The sequence below is a fragment of the Glandiceps talaboti genome, chromosome 13 (assembly GCF_964340395.1).
Source record: "Glandiceps talaboti chromosome 13, keGlaTala1.1, whole genome shotgun sequence".
Taxonomy (NCBI): domain Eukaryota; kingdom Metazoa; phylum Hemichordata; class Enteropneusta; family Spengelidae; genus Glandiceps; species Glandiceps talaboti.
Genome location: NC_135561.1, coordinates 13,848,215 through 13,871,863, shown reverse-complemented (window position 1 = coordinate 13,871,863; position 23,649 = coordinate 13,848,215). Strand labels below are relative to the sequence as shown.

Genomic DNA, 23,649 nt, shown 5'->3' with positions numbered 1-23,649 from the left:
AAATAGTATAATGTCCAATCTTGATGTACATACATCGTACATGTGATGTGTATTTGGTACCGTGTCGATTTTATATGTCTGTAGTTTCATTATTGCACGTATGTAGCAGTACTGGCCCATTTTATCTAATCACAATGATGTTTGTATAGCCACAATACGTCGAGGAGATCAGTAATGTTGTTGGCAACTACGTACATTGTATACTGTTGTCAGGTGGGCTACACAATCTGAGTTTGACGCATATTAATGGAATGTTATCTACGGTGTACAGTAAAAGATATAAATTCTCACGACATGACTTGAAAATAGTCAATGATTAAACATCGCAGCAAATAAAACCATAATTTCAAGTACTTTATTGAAGATCAGGTCAATGACGTACCAGAGAGGAGGTTTTCATTAGCATAACTAAACTGGGGTCCAGTAGCGCTGTAGGCATGTTGAAGTGTGTGCCTGTGCCTATGTGTCTGTGTCTGTGTAAACGACTTAAAAATGAAAAAAAAAATGCCAGACCGATTGCCTCGGTATTTTGTGGGACATTGCTTAAGGCGAGGAGATGGGAAATTGTTCAAAAGAAAATGATTGCCTCAGAGATGTGCGTTTTGTTTTTAAAAATGTGATTTTTGATCAAAAAAAATTTAACTCCAAAACTTATGGGCAGATTTGCCTGAAATTTGGTGGGAAGGTTCTTAGGGGTGTTTACTTTACGAATTGTTCATGGCGTGATGATCCCACCAGTGATATGCAAATTATGGCTAAAATGTGTCTTTTTGGTCAAAAGTCTATAATTTTCAAAAACACTGAGCAGATTTGACTGCAATTTGAGGGGAGCGTTCTTAGGGGTGTTTAGTTTAAGAATTGTTCATGGCGTGATGATCCCGCCAGATAAAGATTCTGACAATGAATTCATATATGCCAAGAACAAGTCCAAGCCCACAGCAACAGCCAAATGCAGTTGTACTAAAACGCCACTGGTGCTATTTTTATTTGTAGATTGAATAATTATACCCTAAGAGGTGGCCGACGTGATTGAACTAAAGAACATGAACACTCGCGTAGATTACGAAAATACCAAGAACAGCAGTATAAGTTCTGTCATTGATACAAACACAGAGGCCCATGTTACACAAAACAAATCAACTAATCCCTCCATTTTGAATTAAACAGGTACAATGAGCACATGCACTCACGCACGCACGCACGCACCCACGCACGCGCGGTTGGACAAGCCTACCGAGAGTCAAACTGTTAATAAAGTTTAATTTTCAAGAACACTCCGATTATCTACATTGTAACTGAGCCACACTTTGATATTTCAGTTTGTCGTAATCGCCAAAATGTATATGCACACCACTAATCCAGCCGACGACATCATTCCGGGTATTAATGCCAGATTACGAAGATTGAAGTTAATAAAATGGAAAGACTTAATTAAAAAGGAGACACTGATCCTCTTTGATAGTACTTTTAGGAGGAGAGGTATAACTAGTAACCAAGAAGATAGTATAGCATATGTACGAAACTGTAGAAAAGCACTGCAGGGTACGGGCCAAGGTGGTCCTGTTTCCTCATACTACTTTGACTTATATCTAGAGGCATGGGATGAAGTTTGTGCAATCAGGAACCTAATTGAAATCGCTTTGGAAGACAGAATGCAAATGCCAGGTCACAATGAAAATTATAGGGATGTGTTTAGCACGTTCACACAGGATAGACGGAATCTAAAAACACTGACGGAGACCGGTTCGCTCGGGAACGAGACTTGTCACCCAGAAGTCGTAGACGCTTTGAAAATGGCAGGGATTGATATAACGGAATGTAAATGGAAATACGCGTTTAGTATTGTGCCACATGGGATCGATATTATCAACCGTATCATTGGCGGTATCAATAAATCTAAAGTAGACAAACTGCCTCAAATACCAGAAAGAACTGACACGAGAAGCAGGTTGAACCCAAGACCAAATGTCTTCGCTCATTACCACCAGGTATATTTAGAACCACCAAAACCACTAGTCATACCTGGTAGTCACGGCGATAAGCCAAAGTCACCTCCAAGAGCGAAGTATGATACCCAGAGGAGTAAAAGTCCTACTCATACAGCAGCCTTCACAGCAATTAGAAGACGTACATTTTTGAAGCAAGAGGAAGATAGAATTGTTGTAGAGGGGCAGCCCATACGACCAATGTCAACACCTGGACAAGTTGCCCATTCATCTCCGAGCCCATCCTCAGTGCATGTTCATATCCATAGCGATTCGGAGAGCTCCGAGGGAAGTGTTGGTGGTGTACGTAAGTATTCAATTACCAGATTTAAACTGAATGCCTCCCGTAAGGGAATCACTAATTATGCAAAACTCATTAAAATAAAAAAAACTATGGTAACAGGCTTTGTTTTTGGACAAGTGTGCTTTCTTAATTTAATGCATGTGCCAAATTATACGGAATTTGAAGAGTGCATGATACTGCTTATTACTGAATATCGTTCATTATTCAAAATGATCATTAAAAGGTAAAAGTTGTAGTAACAAACCTCATAGGACAGGTGCGTATTATTATGGTTGATATATGTATGATCATATTATACGAAATTTGAAGCTTGCATTTTTAAGATACAACGTACGTAGTTACCTAAAATCATTAATTATGCAAATTTTTCATTAAAACTGTATGCTATAGCACCAAATTTCATAGGACGTACCTGCTTTGTTGTGGTTAACACTATGTACTAATTTGTATTGAAATTGAAGCATGTAGTCTTAAGATATAGCCTAATTACCGAAAATCATTAATTATGCAAATTATTCATTAACACTGTAAGGTACATCAACTAACTTTATAGGACATACACAATTTGTTATGGTTACTGTATGTACTGATTTGTATTGACATTGAAGTACATGTATGCAGTCGTAAGATATAGCCTAATTACCAAGAATAATTAATTATGCAAATCATTCATTAACACTGAAAGGTACATCAACAAGCTTTACAGGACATGTGCGATTGTTATTGTTAACATGTGTACTGAATTATATTGAAATTGAAGTATGTATTCTTATGATATAGCCTAATTACCGAATATCATTAATTATGCAAATTATTCATTAACACTGTAAGGTACATCAACTAACTTTATAGGACATATGTGTTTTCTTAAGGTTAACGTATGTACTAAATTATGTTGAATATGAATTATGCATTCTTAAGATATAGCCTAATTACCAAAAATAATTAATTATGCAAATTATTCGTTAACGCTGTAAGGTACATCATCAAATTTTATAGGACAAATGTATGTTTTTATAACGAATATACTAAATTATATTGAAATTGAAGTATGCAGTCTTAAGATATTGCTTAATTATTTGATTTCATTAATATGCAAATTTCTCTAATTAAACATTAACCAATCTGGCGGAAAACCTAATCAGGTCTAGCTATTACCCTAAAGATTATATATTCCAAATTTCATTACAATTGAGCCAGCCGAATTTTAGAAAATGATGACACAGACAGACAGACAGACAGACAGACAGACAGACAGACAGACAGACAGACAGACAGACAGACAGACAGACATTTGTATTTTAATACCTCCCGTACCCTTACGGGAGGTAAAAATGATTGCATTTGTTACATTATACGGATCATTTGATGGCTGGTTACGTATCCACATAGTTCAATACATGCCATCGCGTACTTAAATGCACAGCTACCGTCACTGAGACATTCCTGGATCTTATTATTTGACATTATAGCACCACAATAATTTCAACTGTTCCTCCTTCTACCATCATCATCATCATCATCACCACCACCACCACCATTACCACCGCCACCTCCATCACGCCAACCACTACCCATCGTAATTATCACTACCATCACATACTAGTATACCATGATAACAACCCCGACATTTATCTCCACAATCATGTCCATCCTAACCAGCACTATAAGCACCACCACCATACCTCCACCACCACCACCACCACCACCACCACCACCACTAATACCATCACTACCACTACCTCCAGCACTACCATTTCCACCACCCCAACCACTACCGCAAGCATCACATAAACCATAAATATGTAAAACACGTATAACCTCTGCACAATAAATGTGTACCCACGTTATAGTGGGGGATAAGCTTGCCTTTAAGTACTTTTGAAATCTAAGAATTCTACTTTTTACCATCATTTGTTTAGTTAAAAATATTTGGAAGAGCATCGGAACCGTAGAACATCGCCTTGAAAACGTTGAAAGAGAAGTCATCAAGATGAAAGATATTGTGAAGGAAGTTAAGAAAATTCCCGAGCTTGAAAAAGATCTAAAGAAAACACGACAAGATGTTCAAAAACAAAACAGAGTTTTGTCACAACTGCAAGCTGAAATACGAATGACCAAGTATCAAGTAAAGAGTAAGTAGGTAGTACACAACCTCGTTTTACGGTGATAGTTTTCTACAACACTGGGGACGGGTGGGAGGGGGTAGATGCTCCAATCGGAATGTTTCTGCCCCCTGGCACTTCCCTGTAAACGCCACAAAAGAATGGCCACGTACACATCCCTTTATTTTTCACTTTCGGATAAATCATCTGAATTATCTGAGTTTTACTTTCATTCAATGTTGGTTAAGATGTATGTTGCGCCAGACTATTAAAGTAGCAATGTTAGTAAGATTTTTACTGGGCTAGACAGTAAAATGTAGCAATGTTAAGCAAGATTTTGTCAAATTGAAGCAAAAAGAATTATTTTGTATCAGGTTTCATGAATTCCGTTGTAATAGAAAGGAGAATGTAAGACATGATGTCTATTTTACTATTATCTGTTACAGGGATCATGAACGAACTTGAAAAGAAACTGAGCTTGAACTTTAAGGAGCGATTGAGTCCTTGTCAACTTGCGGACATTGCCGGTTGTTTAAAACAAAACATGACGAAAATTCTGGCTGAGAGAACGAACGTTGATTTGGGAGAAATACAGGAAGAATACCCCGTTCGTTCATTCGGTAGCAAAGAGACAAGGGTACAGATTCTGAAAAAATGGAGGGCAAATCTTGGCCATTCGGCGACATTGGAGGCATTGGTCAATGTGATGATTGATGACGACGAGCTCACCAAGGTCGTAGAAACTATTCTAAAACAGATTGGACGGAAAAGATCTAGCCCAGCGAGACTCATTAATTCGTAGGAAAATACATGAAATGTGTAAGAGAATAAAGGTGTTAGGATTGGAAGCATCAAGCTAGAGTATCAAGCTGCAATATATAAACAATGTATATATATATATATATATATATATATATATATATATATATATATATATATATATATATATATATATATATATATATATATATATATATATATATATATGATCATATCAAACCACTCCAACATGTTCAAAACGCTGCAGCAAAAATCATAATGCGAGCCAGGAAATATGATCATATAACACCACTCCTAAAGGAACTACACTGGCTACCAGTTCAGGACAGAATAAAGTTCAAACTTTTGCTCATGACATAAAAGTCCCTCAATGGACTCGCTCCAAGATACTTATCAGACCTTCTTCACTGGAAAACAGCTACGAGAACACTGCGATCAACAAATAAACATCTCCTATATGCACCTAAGTACAAGCTGGAATCTTATGGAGGAAGATCGTTTTCTTCTGCTGCGCCTCGTCTGTGGAATGAACTACCAATTGAAATTCGCGAACAAGTTACAATTAGCACATTTAAAAAACACTTAAAGACTTACCTGTTTTCTAAAACACGATTTATACGAGGTATATTCAGTACATCAACATCTCCTGACGAGTAATTTACTCACGAAACAGGCTTGTAGAGACGAAAAACTCGACTTGATTTTCTTCTACCCTCAACACACACACACACACACACACACACACACACATATATATATATATATATATATATATATATATATATATATATATATATATATATAGTTTTGGTAGTACTAGAACTCTTTCTTGGTTGTAACTCGGAGTTTCACGCATGGCGCGATCATCAGACAACTGTATGTATGTATGTATGTATGTATGTATGTATGTATGTATGTATGTATGTATGTATGCATGTATGTATGTGTGTGTGGAATCTTATGGAGTTGTCTGATGATCGCGCCATGCGTGAAACTCCGAGTTACAACCAAGAAAGAGTTCCAGTACTACCAAAACTATTACGCTCTGCCACAGCGGTATAGAGCACTGTCTTAGCAGATTGATACTCACCGAGTTATATATATATATATATATATATATATATATATATATATATATATATATATATATATATATATATATATATATATATATATATATATATATATATATATATACTATAAATACTAGATTGAGAGACGTTTGTTTTTAATTAATTACAAAGTACACATTACAACAAGCCTGTCGGACAAATCAGAATATACATACACAGAACATATATAGAAATCACTGGGCTTGTATGTACATACATACATACATACATACACACACATACACACACACACACATACATACATACATACATACATACATACATACATACATACATACATACATACATACACACACATACACACATACATACATACATACATACATACATACATACATACATACATACATTTTCTATTAATTTAAGATTTTGATTAATATTTTAGAGAGTACATTAATCACGTTATCATGGTTGACTGAATTGAGTAGTTATCGATGAAATGTTACAACTTGCTGGCGTGAACAGGTATGATAGGGGTACGATTTAATTCTTTCAGTTTCAGTACTAGTGGGGGGGGGGGTAGGGGTTGAATCATTTTAATTCCCATCCTACAAAGCGATTTACTTTTATGGAATCTGTTTTGTACCCTCAACATGAAATATTTCTAAGAAAATATCGTCAAATCGAGAGATTGAAGAATTTCGCTAAAATAGTAAAAACATAACACTAAAATACATGCTGAGCAAGAGGTCAAAATCCACAACCACTTCTGTAAAACCTTCTTCTTGTTTTCTTTTTAAATTACGGAAGTTTGTCAGTATACTTTTGATGCCGTCCATAGAATTAATGTACCTTTTGATGCCGTCCATGATCGAGAATCATAGCCGAATATTTACACATTGTTCAAATGCTTGTGTGTACTGTTGTTGTTGTTGTTGTTGTTGTTGTTGTTGTTGTTGTTGTGGTGGTGGTGGTGGTGGTGGTTATGGTGTTGGTGTTTTGTTGTTGTTTGTTGTCAGCTTTTTATAATGACCAATAAGTGTCAATAAAGAGCTTTTTTCTCACTACATACTGCCTTTTTATTCATATCACGACAGACTACTACATATTGATTTGAAATTGATTGTGCTGTCTGAAAATATTAATTATCAATTAAGTTGGAGGGGAATTGAGAGGGGGGGGTTCTGATCTTGCCCCTTATATCCCAGTAAATATCAAAAACACAGCTTTAGTTCAGTTATTTATTCTTACGAAAAAAATCAGAAATATTATAGCAACTAGAATATATCATTATTATTGCCTTTGAAAGAGAAGGTAAAAAAATGTATATTTGAATTTTACAAAAGGTTGTACAAAATATGAATTTAAGAGAATTCCAAAATCGTACACAATAAAATGATGAATACGCCCATTTTCTTAACCCCAATCAGTTCGAAATTTACAATTAATTGTCATTTTAAAGTGGCCATATGGATGAGGATTGGGTATTTATATTAGATATTGAACACATATTGCCTGGCCATGAGGGCAATATGTGTTTTATAATATACCTCATCCTGTGAACTCGCGGTGGCAGACGACATCGTCAGAAACTGCCATTTTGACCTGCTGTGAACTCGCAGTGGTCACGTGACCATGTAATACTAGTAGTTAATGGAACTATTTCCCTAGGGAAATAGTCATTCTATTTTCCTATCACGTGACTGATTCTAGCGAATCATGGTACAGCATTATCACTAGGTATATTATAAATTGTAAATATAAATGTGAAACAACATGAGATGTCAAGTCCTTGTTTAGGATTAATAAATATAAGTTTGTTACTATACGTACAATAACAAACTTTTTTACACGTTTGTTTTTAGCTTTTTGCACAAACACAGACTTGGCGTATATTGCTTCACATTTATCCTTCAAGTAGGAAACCATGATGATAAGATTATTTTACAAATTAAAAATCCACAATAAACACCCAATCCTCATCCATATGGCCATTTAAAGGATGTCTTTCTTGTGTAGAAAAAAACTTTGCCTAAATGGCAGATCAGTCTGTATTTATGACCATTCAGTTACAATATATGATTAAAACCTTTATATAAATTGAATAAACCTGATTTATTTTTGGATTTTATTGTGAATAATAAAAAAAAAAAGAACCAAAAGATGCGATGATAAGCTGTGCAGTGTTAATCATATTGTATGACGAATAAAAACTATTAACATTGCATCCCAAACCAATCGAATATTTTGTAAGTAATTCTAACTATATAAAATGTATACATAATATTAATATATTTTTGTGTGTTATCAGATATGAATAGGTTACAGACTGGGTGAGATATATGCTTGGATAGCTTATATCTATATTGAACAACTTAATTAAAAATTGAATACTAAGTTAAATATGTTAAATACATGATCAAAAATGTACAGCCCTGAATGTGGACTTCAGTATCCAAATAGTGAGCACCGCATCATAATGTAAAATAATACAAAATATTTGTTTTTTTAAAGTTAACAATTATACACCCCTATCACCAGATATTCAGTCGAGTATCGGTTATAGAACATGAAACTGTTGCCACTGAAAACAAAATGAAGTTCGCTACAAAAGATTGTAATTAGTTCATTATGACGTCATACGTTGGTGAGTGTGATTAATTGTAAATGTTTATTCTTCGAGCGCCACCACCGTCAGAGATGAGTACTTTTATTTTCACTACACTTTTGATTCAGAAGTATTTTACCTGGTAAATAGGGTAAATCAGTGTTTATCGTCCTTGTTGGTTTTGATAGAACCTGGTCCAAAAAAGTTACGTCAACACGATTGCGTGGAATATATTCACAGAGTCGACGGTTCTTAGTATTGTGTACAATAACGTGTACACTATAATATCAACTATCCTAAAATTGTTGATAATTCATCGAACATCCTTCCAAATTCTCTGTCATGAAAACTTACATATCATTTTGTACAAGTATGCAAATTAGGACTAAACTACCGTTTACACAACTTTGGTAAATAAAACAAATACACATTATCAAATTAATGAATAAACGAACGAAAAAATGGACTAAAAAAAATATTCATCGCCGACACTAGCATTTATATCGAAAAGCTGACGTCATCACAAGGAATTAGAACATCCAAAGCTGTTGTCACAGTTGAATGTTTAAAAAAAATTACATTGCAAAATTTATGACTCATATTGTTTTGCGATACATGGGTATCGTCAATAGATTTGACAAGTTTTTATTCAATTGATTCAAAAACAAACAATGTTATAATTTTTCTAGAGGCTCGTTGTATAAAGTCGCACATCATATCCATACGCTCAGCTTTGTTGGCTTTGATCGTACATTCCTGTCGATTAGAAATAAAGCGAGAAATACCCCTGAATTAGATTTTTATTAAATGAGGCATGTCTAGATGTCATGTTGATGTCACAAAGGATGTCACTTAGACAAGGAGGCATACTTAGAGATACAATCTTCCTTGTCTGTGTAAGTATACATTGCTAACCTTACACCTCTAAAAATTATTGGTCTGACATTTGTACTGTCTTAGTTGTAATTTGTTACCTCATCAAACATATGGGGTTTTTTAAAACCTAAACTCCTCGATGCCAGTGCAAAGTGTTCAATAGAGTGGCAAAAGAAGAAGAATGCGTGCTGTAATGTGCTGTTCTACCGACATTTTCTCTAAGAAGCTGAAGGTACTTGCTTATTACAGTAAGAAAATTGTTTTTGAAGTGAACAGTATTCATTGTGATATTTGAGGAAGATCGGTGACAAAAAACTTTGCTGCACTTTTTTGTTAGTAATGCCCGAGAGCAAATCCCTGGGAGATTTATATTAGTTGAACACTGGGCTATGTGTTTAAATGCTCCATAGTTGCCTGATAACACGAACATGAAAGAGAAGACGTGAATTGAGGGAAATTTTAAGTAATTTTAATTTTGTTTTGCCTTGAAATTGGAAGCGGTCGACTCTAGTTTCATGACCTTTCTGTGACCCTGAGTATGTCAGGTGTTATTTTGAATCGATTAAAATGAATTGTAAATATGCAGTCCAACAGTTGTGTTCCTGATTGCCTCACTTTTCATTTGCTTCCAAGGCGAGCTAAAATATTCAGATTGAAAATTTTCGTTTGGAATGACTACTTTTCTCATACCGCCATGGGGTCACACAGAGGTCATGAGATTTTAAAAAAAAAGGAAGAAAATGTGTGTAAGGTTTTACGTGACTATCGTTGCGTTGAGAGGCTTGACGACTTATTCTCACAACGGTGTGGTGTATGAGTCGTCGTTCGTTGTACCCGGGGTCTGTGTATCTACGTCTTCATACGCCTGGTTTGTTGAGCCTTGTTGTTCGAGGTCTCTCACAATAATCGTTCGCCTCTTGTCTGGTTCTTGTTCGTATTTTTTGCTCTTCGACGTTGGTAGTTGCCTTCCAAAGGTAAAAACGTACAACCATCCCGCTACGACGCCCGCACCTAATGGACCAACCCAATAAACCTGGAATCGGTGGATAAAATACACTCAGTTAAATGCTGTTATTATCGAAAAAAGTGAGATGAATATTCGCAAGGAGTTTATATCAGTATTATTCTGGAGACATGTAATTTACAACGTCTCACTTTCCGTTGAGAAAGGTCGGTCGTATCTTTCGTAATTACACAAAAACAAAAACAACACATTACATGATCTTAGAGGGCGTACTAACCCAGAATGAGTCGTAGACACCCATGATGACAGCAGGGCCGAGAGTTCTTGCAGGGTTCATGCTGGCACCAGTATAACTGATCTGAATAAGAGAAATGAAAAACAAGTTTTGTAAACATTTAAATGAATGACACGGTTGATTCTTTCGAAACGTATGATTTAGTACTGCAAAGAAAGTCGGATTATCACAACCCAATCACCAGTAATTGGATTAATACCAAGGTGCTAATTTCCATGTTATGTTTTCTTGTCCGACTTTCAACTTGTTTTCAGCCATAGCAAAATAGTTTAAAAGTGACATCGCGGCGACTGACTTTCGTAACAACGAAACTGTTCGATTTCGACATTGAAATAATGCGTCAAAGCAAATTTCCAATACGATACACATAATGGTATGATAGATGTTTACCATCGTCACTGTCCACTGGCAGAAAAATTAGCTGAAGCTATAATTCAGACACCAATTTTCACTGTAAAATACAGACTGTTTGCGCAACAAGCCCCCCCCCCCTCCCCCACCATGTCTTCCTATGCATATGCAGAAAAGTACCACTTTTACTCGGCAATGTCACCCGGTGTGAACATGTCGATCTTCTGTGTTATATGCTCCATACGATTACACCCACTCCACCCCTCCCCACACCCCTGGATTACCCCCCCCCCTAACCCCCCCCCCACAATTTTGATGGAACTCACCCCTATGAGATGGTCAACTAATACTGATAATCCGATAGCGAGTGGTTGACTTCCAGAGATGTTTCGTTTTGTGTCAGTCGTTGCAAATACGGTGAATACCAAGATAAACGTCAACATGAACTCCATGGAAAATGCCTGCACATCGGAAATTTCAACAGCAGGTGTAGTCACTCCGAGCCCTCCACGTTTCGCCGCCGGTGTTATACTATAAAATTAAATTAAATTAAAAAAAACAACATTATACATAAGTTTACATTTGAATAATTAGAACTAAAGTACAGACACATACATATTTTTTTTTTAGTAAAAATAAAATTTGGAATTTTTTTGTATAGTATAGATTTTAGGGTTATTTTCGTCATCAGACCACTACATCCAGTAAATCTAGCTATTGTTATCGTAAATACCATTGGGAAAAAAAAAACAGTTTCACTTGTAAAATAACAAGTTTTATGACAACAGCAATATACAATTCAATTAAATACAACGCTATCAAGTTCAGTCACAATCAGAGTCAGTTGAAAGAATGCATTCGCTCTCAGAAGTAAATCAATACACATGGGAGAAAACAACGTAAAAGTCTCGCGGTAATGTAGAACATATTTTTAAATTTAAGTAAAAGACGTGTTGATTAAAGAGGCAGTCATTGTATAATGTATATATTTATGTAAATGTATACTGTACATTGCCTTAACTCGACACACTGTGAGAAGAGTGTTTGGCTCAACAATATATCGAGTTTCAATAATGCCTAAGGACAACATTTCATCAGACCATTATAGAAATCACAGTGGTGAGATAATACTAAAGACTTGAACCAATCGCTAGTGTGATGGTTGAATAGCGCCCGCTAGCGACCATACAGATCAACAGGTGGGTAATAATGTAAACGGGTACTATTTGATGTGATGCGCGTTTATAAGCTCACACTTTTTTTTAATACTTAACGTTTCACTTATACGGTCTTATTGGAAAGAACTGTAGTTTTGTTGTTCATATGACAACAGGAAGGAATTTGAAACCCGTGGCAATGATATGATACGGTACACAGTACAACAACGGTATCTTTATAGTAAAACATCTCGAGGCTTATTGTAGACTATATGTTTAAAAGACAGGGTTGTCAAAAAAAAAGTCAGTTGATATCATTTGGTTTAAATTGATCATTGAGACGTAATGATACACGAAGATTATACCCGGAGGGAATCGAAGTACACGCTTAAACATGCTTCCATCCATTCATTCATTCATTCTGTATATCATAAGTTGTAAGGGCACATTAAACCAGGGCATATCTTTGATCAATCACCTTCAATAGTACTATCTGTATTGCCAGAAGGCAAATTTGTCTGGACAAGAGTGGCATTGTGAGAACTTTTATTTTTATTTTTGTTAACATATAACATATAACTGATTTTGGCTTGGTGTTTCACTCATTTAACATGACGTTTCATACACACCCTCAGACAACTTACAACTAAAATGATGTAGGCTTGGTGTTTCACTCATTTAACATGACATTTCATACACACCCTCAGACAACTTACAACTAAAATGATGTAGGCTTGGTGTTTCACTCATTTAACATGACATTTCATACACACCCTCAGACAACTTCTAATACAAAAGACACAATTACATAGGTGCCATGCACTGTGTGGATGTAGAAATAGTCAACTTGAAATCTTGATTATCAGTTAGAAAATAAACAATTGCAGCAATTAAAATCATCAAGTCCATGTGTAATGTTTTCATTAGAAGCCTGTTTTTACTGCACTGTGAAAGAATAGCAATGCTATCAGTGTTCAGTGTGATTGCACAAAGGATCGTGCTGTGTTTATTGTGCCTCTATTATTATTAGTCTATCTCTGTGTCAAAAACGTAATGTCCCATAAGTAAAACACCAAGCCTACATCATTGTAGCTATAAGAAATTTAGCCAGATTGTAGCGTTTCACGCCGCTCGAGGACCCACTCTTTTGCGAGGTCAGTGTACTAGGTGGACTCCAACAGAGTCCAAGAGCTCTTTATACATATGTGTGACGTGTTTCATACAAGTCATTGATACTAGTATATATGTATTTTACATGTATGATCGCCAGCGAGTAGTTGTTTTTTTCACTGAGACGTTGCTATGTTATGTTACGGTTAATATAGCATCTATCATTATTTCGCCACTGCATCATAAATGTCAAGCTGGGTTATACAAGAGGAACATACGGGCGTATGTGAGCTTCAAAGAACATTAATGGGTCAAAACTAAACCGATTTAGTGATTGGAAATGAAACCAGAAGACTCTATACACCAAAATAACTTTTTACTGTTTCGACTTTGAAACGAATGACCTTAAATCTTAGAGTGGTTGAACGCGACACAATTAAAACTCTTTTTTTTTCATGTCCAATCACTAAATCGTTCCAAACAATACTCTGTAGAAACCAGTGGAAGGACTTCTTTATTATTCACTTAAGGCTAATTATTCAAACACACCTATGTACTATAAATATTGTCAGTTCAACAAAAGAACACGCAGTGAACTGCTGTATAACCTTTCGTCAAGTCGCGTCGAAGGACACGTCAACAGTGTAATAAATAAAGATGTTGAAGTATACACAGTATCTCGGTAAAGAAACCGCGTTTATCGGAATGGCGTTATTTTATAGATAAAGGTAGTCTGGCTAGGACACGAAAACCCTAGACATTGGAAAGAATGTATATGGTCACGTGAACTCTAACGGCTGGACAGTCACATTTTGTTTGGTCGGAACTCGAGGCCAAGGTCAATGCAGGTAGCATATAAAGCAGTCTTGGTGGGGAACGAAGGGCGTTACCTTTTGAAAGGGAAAGCTGCTAAATCTTAATAATTTGATAGTCGTGTAGAGTCTCTGCAAATTGCCGATAACCTTATAGCATTACCGCTAATAAGATCTGCTAACATTTCGACGGTTGTTATATCAGCTACTTTAGCCCGTATTAAGCTACAGGGAGTAAAAGTAAACTTTGATCATCACTTACGCAAATACCAGCCCCGCTCCACCAATGGCTCCCCCACATTGGAACCCCATGTACAGAATAGTCTTAAATATACCACTTTTGCCAGCAAAGAGCATTCCTAGTGTTGTGGCAGGGTTGATGTGTCCACCACTGACGTGTTCGAAGACGTGAACGAGTATAGCGTAAGCAAATCCAGCGGTAAATGCAATTTGTAAGATCTTCAACACATCTGTGGTATTTGAATGCCAGGGTAAATACGACGCACACACAACGAAGGTGAAAAGTAATGCTGCCAGTGCTTCGGCTAAAACGGCTCTCCAAAAACCAAGACGAGTGAGCGAGTCGGCGTCCCAGAACTTTCCCATGGTGGGATATCGTAAAGTGTAAATCAAACTATACACAGGAATAAGTTCACAGTTGTCGTAGGTAGGCCCGACGACAACATTCAGTTGTGACCTGTACTAAAATCTAAGGTGTGTCCAGCACCTACACCGTATATAGGCATGTAAGATGCACCTATTAGTAAGTAAGCGGGTGTACAATTTCCACTAACCACTACCCCAATAATTTTAACCCACCGATAAAACAAAAACTCCATCCAGTATAATATTAGTCTTGTAGTCATGTTTAGTAATCACAACTGACTAAACTAAGAATTAAAAATAAAAAAGGAAGAATTGGACGATAGTGAGAGTGAAAATTCTGAAAACTTAGTGTGCAACAAAGGTAGAACCTGGATCGAGCTTAAATTACCTAGTGGTGTAATTTAGGGTAGTTGAGTCGGTTCAAGTTACTCACAAACAGAGAAGCGAAAATGTCAAGTTGCGATTGTCAAGTATTCATTTGCACACACACACACACACACACACACACACACACACACACACACACACACACACACATTCATATAAAGGTAACCATGATTTTATTTTCTCAAAGTGAAAGTTTAGTATGAATGATATCCAGAAAGGTGAACCTTAACAAGAACAATCTTCACGGAATTTCTAAGGTTGTTTTATCAATAGATACGCAACAAACAAACAAACAGACAGACAGACAGACAGACAGACAGACAGACAGACAGACAGACAGACAAGCAAACTGGCAGGCAAATAGACAAACGAACAAAACAAACATATGAACAAAGGTCAAGGTTGAGAGGTGACACACCTCACCTCGAGCATTCCATGCCTCGAGTGAGAGTGATAATACAAGGGATTGACCATTGAAATTATGTGTCTGTGTGAAGTGTCTGTGTTTGGTCACGAGAAGTTTATGAGTTTAACATTTGTATAGTATTAATACTAGTAATAAGTCTAAAATCATACACAATTGAATTAATTGATTAATTAATTAATTAATTCATTAATTAATTAATGGGTACTTACAAAAAAATCAGAGACTGTCGTTGACCGGAACGTTGAAAATGTTATATTACTATTATTAGTTTTTATCTCTTCGGTAAGTAACTAAATAGTATACAGTGTTTTGTATAATTAGGTTACAGTCAAATGACATTTTGAGACTGCCATAAGAATATGTCATTTACCTACTTGACATTGATGGTATGTATCAAGGTCAAACAGGAAGGTCCTTTATGTTTCGATTCTCGAGGTTACAAAAGTATATGTATGCACATGTCTGGCCGACCTGACAAGTGAAACGTAAAAACTGACCGTAAATCATAGACGCGTAAACAGCATCCAGCTACTTGTTTTTTACGACATCATGGTTCAATTCGAAAATACAATAATGTAGCAATGACAATATTGAATTTATTTGTTTTCCAATGTAGAGCGACACACTACTTATAGCCTGTGTAAGGTATATCGTGTTGTTCAGCCTCTGGTGAGTGTTGGCTTTATAGCGTGACACGAATGTCGTGTCGTGCTGGTTTCAGTACTTTATGCAGTGTCTGTTTTCCGCTCAAACTTCTTCACGTTGAAGCACAGTACTGGCTAGAAAGTTAGCGGCCTGTAAGATACAGTGGGTTGCTGTGCCACGCCTATCTGCCAAACTTGTTACGGCAGAACAACACGGCGCGGCGTATCTTTTCAGTCAACTAGAAAATAACCTGTTGGATTCTATACTGACTAGTCAATGACACAGCGTCGTGTATATCCTTTAAAAAAACCTCCAAGTATTGGGTAGTGGTTCGCAGGGTATTAGAATATGTATAATGACTACATTAGGAATGCCAATATGCACGTATTGAGGCTCCTTCTCCGCCACCAGTGTTGAGAAAAAACTGACTTTATATTATAATATCTTGCTCCCCCTCCCGCATACTTGAGCAGAAGACTACATTTTCCAACATGAGACTTGTCATCCCCTGCCCTCAGCGTTTGCTTCATTGCTTGCGTCCCATGCCATACCGTGCGTGACCGTCTGCAGTTTTCATGTGCAGCGCCATCTACGATGAGTGTGACGGGGTACCATTTAATGACTTTGTCCCTACGTATGTACCCTAATACTAGAAATGCCATAAAAGATAGGTATTATTAATCCACGTGACCAGTTCCGTTAACATGGGACCGTTGAGGACATCGTTAACTAATGAACAGAACACGCAATTACATAGATAGATAGATAGATAGATAGATAGATAGATAGATAGATAGATAGATAGATAGATAGATAGATAGATAGATAGATAGATAGATAGATAGATAGATAGATAGATAGATAGATAAATAGATAGATAGATAGATAGATAGATAGATAGATAGCTGGATAGATAGATAGATAGATAGATAGATAGATAGATAGATAGATAGATAGATAGATAGATAGATAGATAGATAGATAGATAGATAGATAGATAGATAGATAGATAGATAGATAGATAGATAGATATAGCTAAAATGATGTAGGCTTGGTGTTTCACTCATGGGACATTATATATTTTTGACACAGAGCTAGACATATTTCTAGACTAACAATAACAGAGACACAATAAACACAGCAGGATCCTTTGCCCAATCACATTGGACACTGATAGGCATTGCTACTCTTTCACAGTGCAGTAAAACAGGCTTCTAATGAAAACATTACACATGGACTTGATGATTTTGATGGCTGCAATTGTTTACTTTCTAACTGATAATCAACATTTCAACATGACTGCTTCTGCATCCCCACTGTGCGCAACACCTATGTAATTGTTTCTTTTGCATTATAAGTTGTCTGAGGGTGTGCAATAAATTAAATGTCATGTCACATGAGTGAACCACCAAGCCTACACCATTTTAGCTGTAAGTTGCCTGAGGGTGTGTATTAAATGTTATGTCAAATGCGTGAAACACCAAGCCTACACCATTGTAGCTGTAAATTAACGTTATGTGGAAATAATAATATAAAACTTTAACGGCTACATTGTTCAAGAAAACCATATCAATCCCATAAGATGAAGCCTAATCACTGAAAATCTTTAATTATGCAAATGACTATTTAATATTCACAGAGTGTGTACAAAAAATGAGTCCGGTCTTAGCATAAGGAGAGTGTGTTGCTAATTGATTAGAACTGATGCAGAAGTTTTTGAGATATCGTGTCCCACAGGCTAACGGACGGACGGACAGACAGACAGACAGACAGACAGACAGACAGACAGACAGACAGACAGACAGACAGACAGACAGAAGCATAACGTACGGAACGTAAAAATAGGGATCACTTGAAAAGAAACACTGTCACAGTGGTAAGTCTACTGGAAAATATGTTGACAATTTCCTTAAAATGAAGATCGTGAACAATCAACTTTTTGCAATGATTTCAAAGGAACTAGAAACAAGCCTTCTGACAAATCTATGGTGTGGTTCAATCTACATGTGTAATGTAATTTGATTTTCAGACAAGCTTGTCCCTAAAGCCGGGTCATTTTTTGTCACGTGATATCAAATTTCACCCCAATGTGATCTATAAGTTTGAAACTAGGCGAGCTCTTATGGAATTCTTCTGCATGTCTGTCATATAGAAATAAAAACGCAATCCAAGTGTACTTTAAAAGGGGATACTAGATTCTCACTGGTCCAAATCTTCAACTACTCTTCGTCAGTGCCGGTCAGGGACGGAATTTGAATGGCCCCCATTCTCCTAAACCATAGTACATGCGTATATTCGTCTGCTTATTAATCAATGAAAAAACTTTGGGTGCGTCTTGGACTTTTCAGTAAAGACGCTTGTGGTTCACGACATGTACAATGAAACAACCTTAACTTTGTAAAGACTGTGTGACTCGTCCTGACATGGGTTGGTCACTCACGAAGCATCAATATACTTTCATGGGTAATTAGTTTATGCATGAGTGGCTTACAATAGAGGTATGTAGCTACAGTAGAACTAGCCAATGTATATAACAGCAAATAACGACAGACAAGTATTTAAAAAAAAAATATTTTTTGGTCGAAAATTTATGGCAATCCAAATTGTGGTGTTGTTGAAATCAGAGTTGAAACATCGATTCATTAGCTACTTCGGATCGACTTAATTTTTTAGCAGGCACACATTAGGGGAAGGGTCGTGATTTGTTGGCACCCTATGAGTTCAAGTTCATAGTCATAATTGCGACAAATATAGAGACACTAATTAGGTTGCCATAAGCAAACCTGGAGCATATTGTAAGGTTTTTTTTTTTTAATTTTTATATTTAAGTCCAAGGACCCATGGTATACATAAAAGTAAAGGCCAACTTTACGACTAAATAAATGTACAATGTTGATACGCATGGCTGCATCAATGCATGGAATGTGTAGTACCTTAATTAAGGTCAATTATGAAGGGGAGAGTCGGTGTCTTATTGGACATTCCGTCAGCCCAGTTACATATAGAGGCTCTAGATCTATTGAGAATTATTTCAACGGAAAATAGACATGGAGTGTATTCAGAACACACCTTGCCCTCTCATGAAAGGGAATCGACGAGTCTTTATTGTGACGGTCTAAACAAAAAGTAAACCTTGTTATTAGACTAATACTAATAGTCAAGTGTCTGTCGTGTGTGCCCTCATCACACTACTAACATATATTCATTGGTCTGAGGTATGTCTTATGATGTATTCGCTTGAAGTAGTTTGTTCTTCTACTGAAACTTTGAAGTAATTGAAAGTTGTCGACTTTGGAAGTAAACATTCTATGATGGTAATACTTGAAATACACTTTATAAATTGGGGACCAACGTGTCACATGACAAAGAAAAGGATAAATGTCCCCCAGTATGAGTTTATATAATTATTGCATCTGTTCCTATTCGTGTATAGAATTTGGGCGTTGGTGTATTCATGGAAATACACAAGAACTTTGTTAACAACATCGCATGGTACGTTTAGTATATCGAAGACAGACGACCCCAAACTTATTAACTTGTTGTATATAGGTATACAAAATAAAAGCGCTGCATACGATACAACGCGCAAATAGATGGGTTCACTTGATGTCATTTACCGAAGTATTTGTAGCATTTTCAAAAATAGCTCATGTAATGCAACAGCCTGCATTTCGTACAAAGTAAAATTTCCATACAAAACAACATCACACCAAACCACAGACAAGAACCTATCCACATTCTCCATAATTATACAAATACCAGGGGATATTTTATTCATTATGTTTCTCAAATTCTGGGTTTTTAGCGCTGACATTGCCTGTAAAATTATGCGCGATAAGAACGCAGTAAATTCGTTCAACGCTAGTGAATATCCGCTTATTTAAGGTCAGTCATGTACGTGTACGAGATTGATTCACGATTATATATGTACCAGAAATACCTCGAATTGTCCATTTTATTGCCAACGCCCTCAGTCAGGTCGTTCTACCTGACTGCTACTGCTGTTTTGGGGTGGAATCTCTTTGTACAGTGCAAGAATATCTGATTACATACTTTCAGGTCGTGACCCTCCTACATATATATCCGTCACACAACTGAACAAGCTTAAGCTTAAACATAATTATGTTTACTACATAAACGGTCCAGCTCCCACTTTAGGTGTCCAGGGTAGAGTTTTCACTTGAAATAAGCAATATACATGTATATATATTTACGCACTGCCCGTGAACTTCAAATCGGCAATGACAAAGTTTACAACGACGATGACATAACATGAATGGTGATGATACTGGTTAATCACATTATGTGTTAGGGTTTTTTTGGGCTGGTTTAATCACATCATGGAGGTATACTTCATGATCATATCTAGACCCTTGCGAAGCGATGAAACCATGGAAACATCACCGCACCTTATAGCTATCATGTGTAGATCTTTAAAGTTCTATTATTAGTATTAGTCTACTGCAGTTTCCTATAAAGTTGTGATATTCAGGCTTGTTTTTGAAAGACTGTTCAGTAGGAATAGCACAGGTCTCAATGCATACAACCCAGAGAAAATAAATCAGGTGACCATTAAATTTAACGAGTGAAAGTATAGCACCTTTATTAGACAGCGCTCGTATTTCATATAATGAATAAATTATTACAAATGTCAACGAAAAATAGCTCAGTACTCGCCAGGCTATACAAGTACTATCGTCTCATATCTTTACGTGAGTGTTCCCGCCAAATATAGTTCAAGAAATGAATCTCTCTTTTGTGTCTAGACACGTGATTTCTTTAATTTATAGCGTCCTTTTGTTTCATGTCCTCAGACGCCACTTTGTATGCATAGGTATTATTATTACTACTATTGTTATTTAAATTTTATTGCTGACGCACAGTCCAGAGAAGAACAAAAACATACCACAAGTTTAGACAGCTTCGATATTACATAACAGACAAACACAAACACAAACACAAACACAAACACAAACATACACATACACACAAACAAACACAAACAAACACAAACACAAACACAAACACATACACATATTACAAAAGGTATTATTTTAAATGAAAAAAAAAACATCAATGTAAAAGCTTAAGCCATTCGGCCTGACTCAAGCCCAACAAACCGTACATCAGTTATCACAGGTAAAACACTATTAATCAGGACATTTTGACTGTCACTAAAAAGACGTAACATAAACCTAAATGCCGCCTTTTCTTCTCAAAACAGAGAGAAAATTAACTGAATTGAAAACAAACATTCTATAGATGCACTGGAAGACCTATTGTAATTCCTAGGCGCTCATTATCGGTACATAATTATGAGTTCTTGTATTGTATAATAAGTTATCATGAAGACTAGGGCGTTACCAAGGCGTTACTAGGGCGCTCATTATCGGTGCATAATTATGAGTTATTGTATTGTATAATAAGTTGTCGTGAAGACTAGGGCGTTACCAACACACATGTGTGTGTTATGTGCTTTAGTTGCATGATTTACAGAACAATGTAGACTTTGGACGCCATCAATATTCGTGCAGGGAAGTGTTGAAGGCATTCCGGATTTCTGGATTAACGATTTAGAAATGGATTGAAATTTGACATTATGAGTGACCATATATGGATGAGGATTGGGGTATTAATTTTGAATTTTAATCTATTTAATAATTTTATCATTCGGTCTTCCTCCTTCAATGAGAAACAAAAGTTGACAAAGTCTGTTTGTAACTCAATAAATGGCGAAAGATTAATAAATGTTTGAAATCTTGTTTGCACATTTTTCTGCTTTTTATCAAATAAATGCTAAATCTTTATCCATATGGCCACTTTACGCTTTATTGCATCAACAGATAAATAATGACATTCGTCTATAGTATATATGTGTGTACTAAATTTAAGATTCTCTACACTCAGTTCATGTTTGAAAATGGCTACATATGTATATGTGTACAGGTTATTAAACAACGAGAGTGTACACGATAGTTGGTACATTCCTTTTGATGTTTATATACATGTATCCACTTCAGCCGAGTTGTAAAGTTCCACGCGATCAATAAGAGTGCAACACAGGTGTTATTAGTGTCGAGGGTTGCAAACTACAAGTACAAAACAACGTTTGTGCGGTAAACGACCCCTTAAGACGTAAAAATCCTTACGCTCCACAGTTTCAGAAAAATTACTACCACTTCACGGTGTGGCGTCAACACACTCGGTGATATTAACTACCTATTTGTTCAATTGGGCGTGTTTGGGTCACCACTGTGTACGACTATATAATATGCTTTCTCCAAAGTTCGTTCTTTGCAAACTGTGTCATTGTATCTGTTTTTACTTGAAAAGTAATAACACATTTAACAGATTTTGACCACGGCCTATACCTTGATAATGATTCATACTATGCATATTTCATTATCAACGGTTCGTGGTTTACTTCGTCAGCTTTTCCGGGGCGTAGACGGTTTACAAAGTAACCTTGAATCTGTGACTTTTTATGAGAATATACTTACGATTTTTACGTCTCCACATATTGTAACGGAAATGCATTGCCATTATATTATCAAACTTGCTGCTGATGGTGAAATACGTCTACATTGCAATGTCGATTTTATGTATAAGGCGGTCATTACTAAAATGTTTTTGAGATGGTCGATGCATATTATAATATATAACACAATATAACTTACACTGAAATAAGCGCTGCTCCACCAATGGCTCCCGCACATTGCGCACCAATATACAACACAGCTCTGAAGATACCTGTTTTGAACGTAAAAAGCATCCCAATCGTTACAGCTGGGTTGATGTGACCACCAGTTGAATCTCCGAAGCACTGTACGAGAGTTGCTATGGCTATACCACCGGTCATAGCAATCTGTATGATTTTCGCTTCATTGGTGACGTTCGAAACCCAAGGTAGCGCCGATGCACATATGATGAAAACGAAAAGAAAAGTTGCCAAAGCCTCTCCGATCACAGCCCGCCAAAATTCGAGCGTACCTAGATCCTTGGCGTCCCAAAACTTTCCCATGTTGAACTTGACTTCTTCGGAGAAAAAAAATGAAAACTAAAGCTACGCACAGATGGGGACAGGAGTGATTCCGTTTGGACTGTCAGGTAAGGAATGGTTCGTTACCGGCACACCCAAGAGTTAAGAATGTTTGTTGATCGTTA

General features: G+C 36.4%; 1 protein-coding gene across 2 annotated transcripts; it reads right to left on the bottom strand.

The window, feature by feature from the left end:
* Positions 1-7,474: 7,474 nt before the first annotated feature.
* On the bottom strand, positions 7,475-23,649 carry LOC144444590 (aquaporin AQPAn.G-like). Of its 2 annotated transcripts, XM_078134071.1 has the most exons (5): positions 23,163-23,649; positions 11,668-11,872; positions 10,973-11,053; positions 10,490-10,764; positions 7,475-9,611 (listed from the first exon to the last, which is right to left on the bottom strand). In XM_078134071.1, the coding sequence occupies exons 1-4, from the start codon at positions 23,504-23,506 to the stop codon at positions 10,528-10,530; spliced, it is 867 nt and encodes a 288-aa protein (XP_077990197.1). In that variant the 5' UTR covers positions 23,507-23,649; the 3' UTR covers positions 7,475-9,611; positions 10,490-10,527. The 2 variants fall into 2 exon arrangements, with proteins under 2 accessions (XP_077990197.1, XP_077990196.1); XM_078134070.1 differs by having other exon boundaries at positions 7,475-10,764.

Bases quoted from the DNA above. Each gene is read 5' to 3' on its own strand.
- LOC144444590 (XM_078134070.1), bottom strand. From the start codon at position 23,506: ATGGGAAAGTTTTGGGACGCCAAGGATCTAGGTACGCTCGAATTTTGG. The intron at 11,873-23,162 runs GTAAGTTATATT...TTAATTTTATAG, and splicing joins GGAGCAGCGCTTATTTCAGT to TATAACACCGGCGGCGAAAC. The intron at 10,765-10,972 runs GTTAGTACGCCC...CACCGATTCCAG, and splicing joins GTGTCTACGACTCATTCTGG to GTTTATTGGGTTGGTCCATT.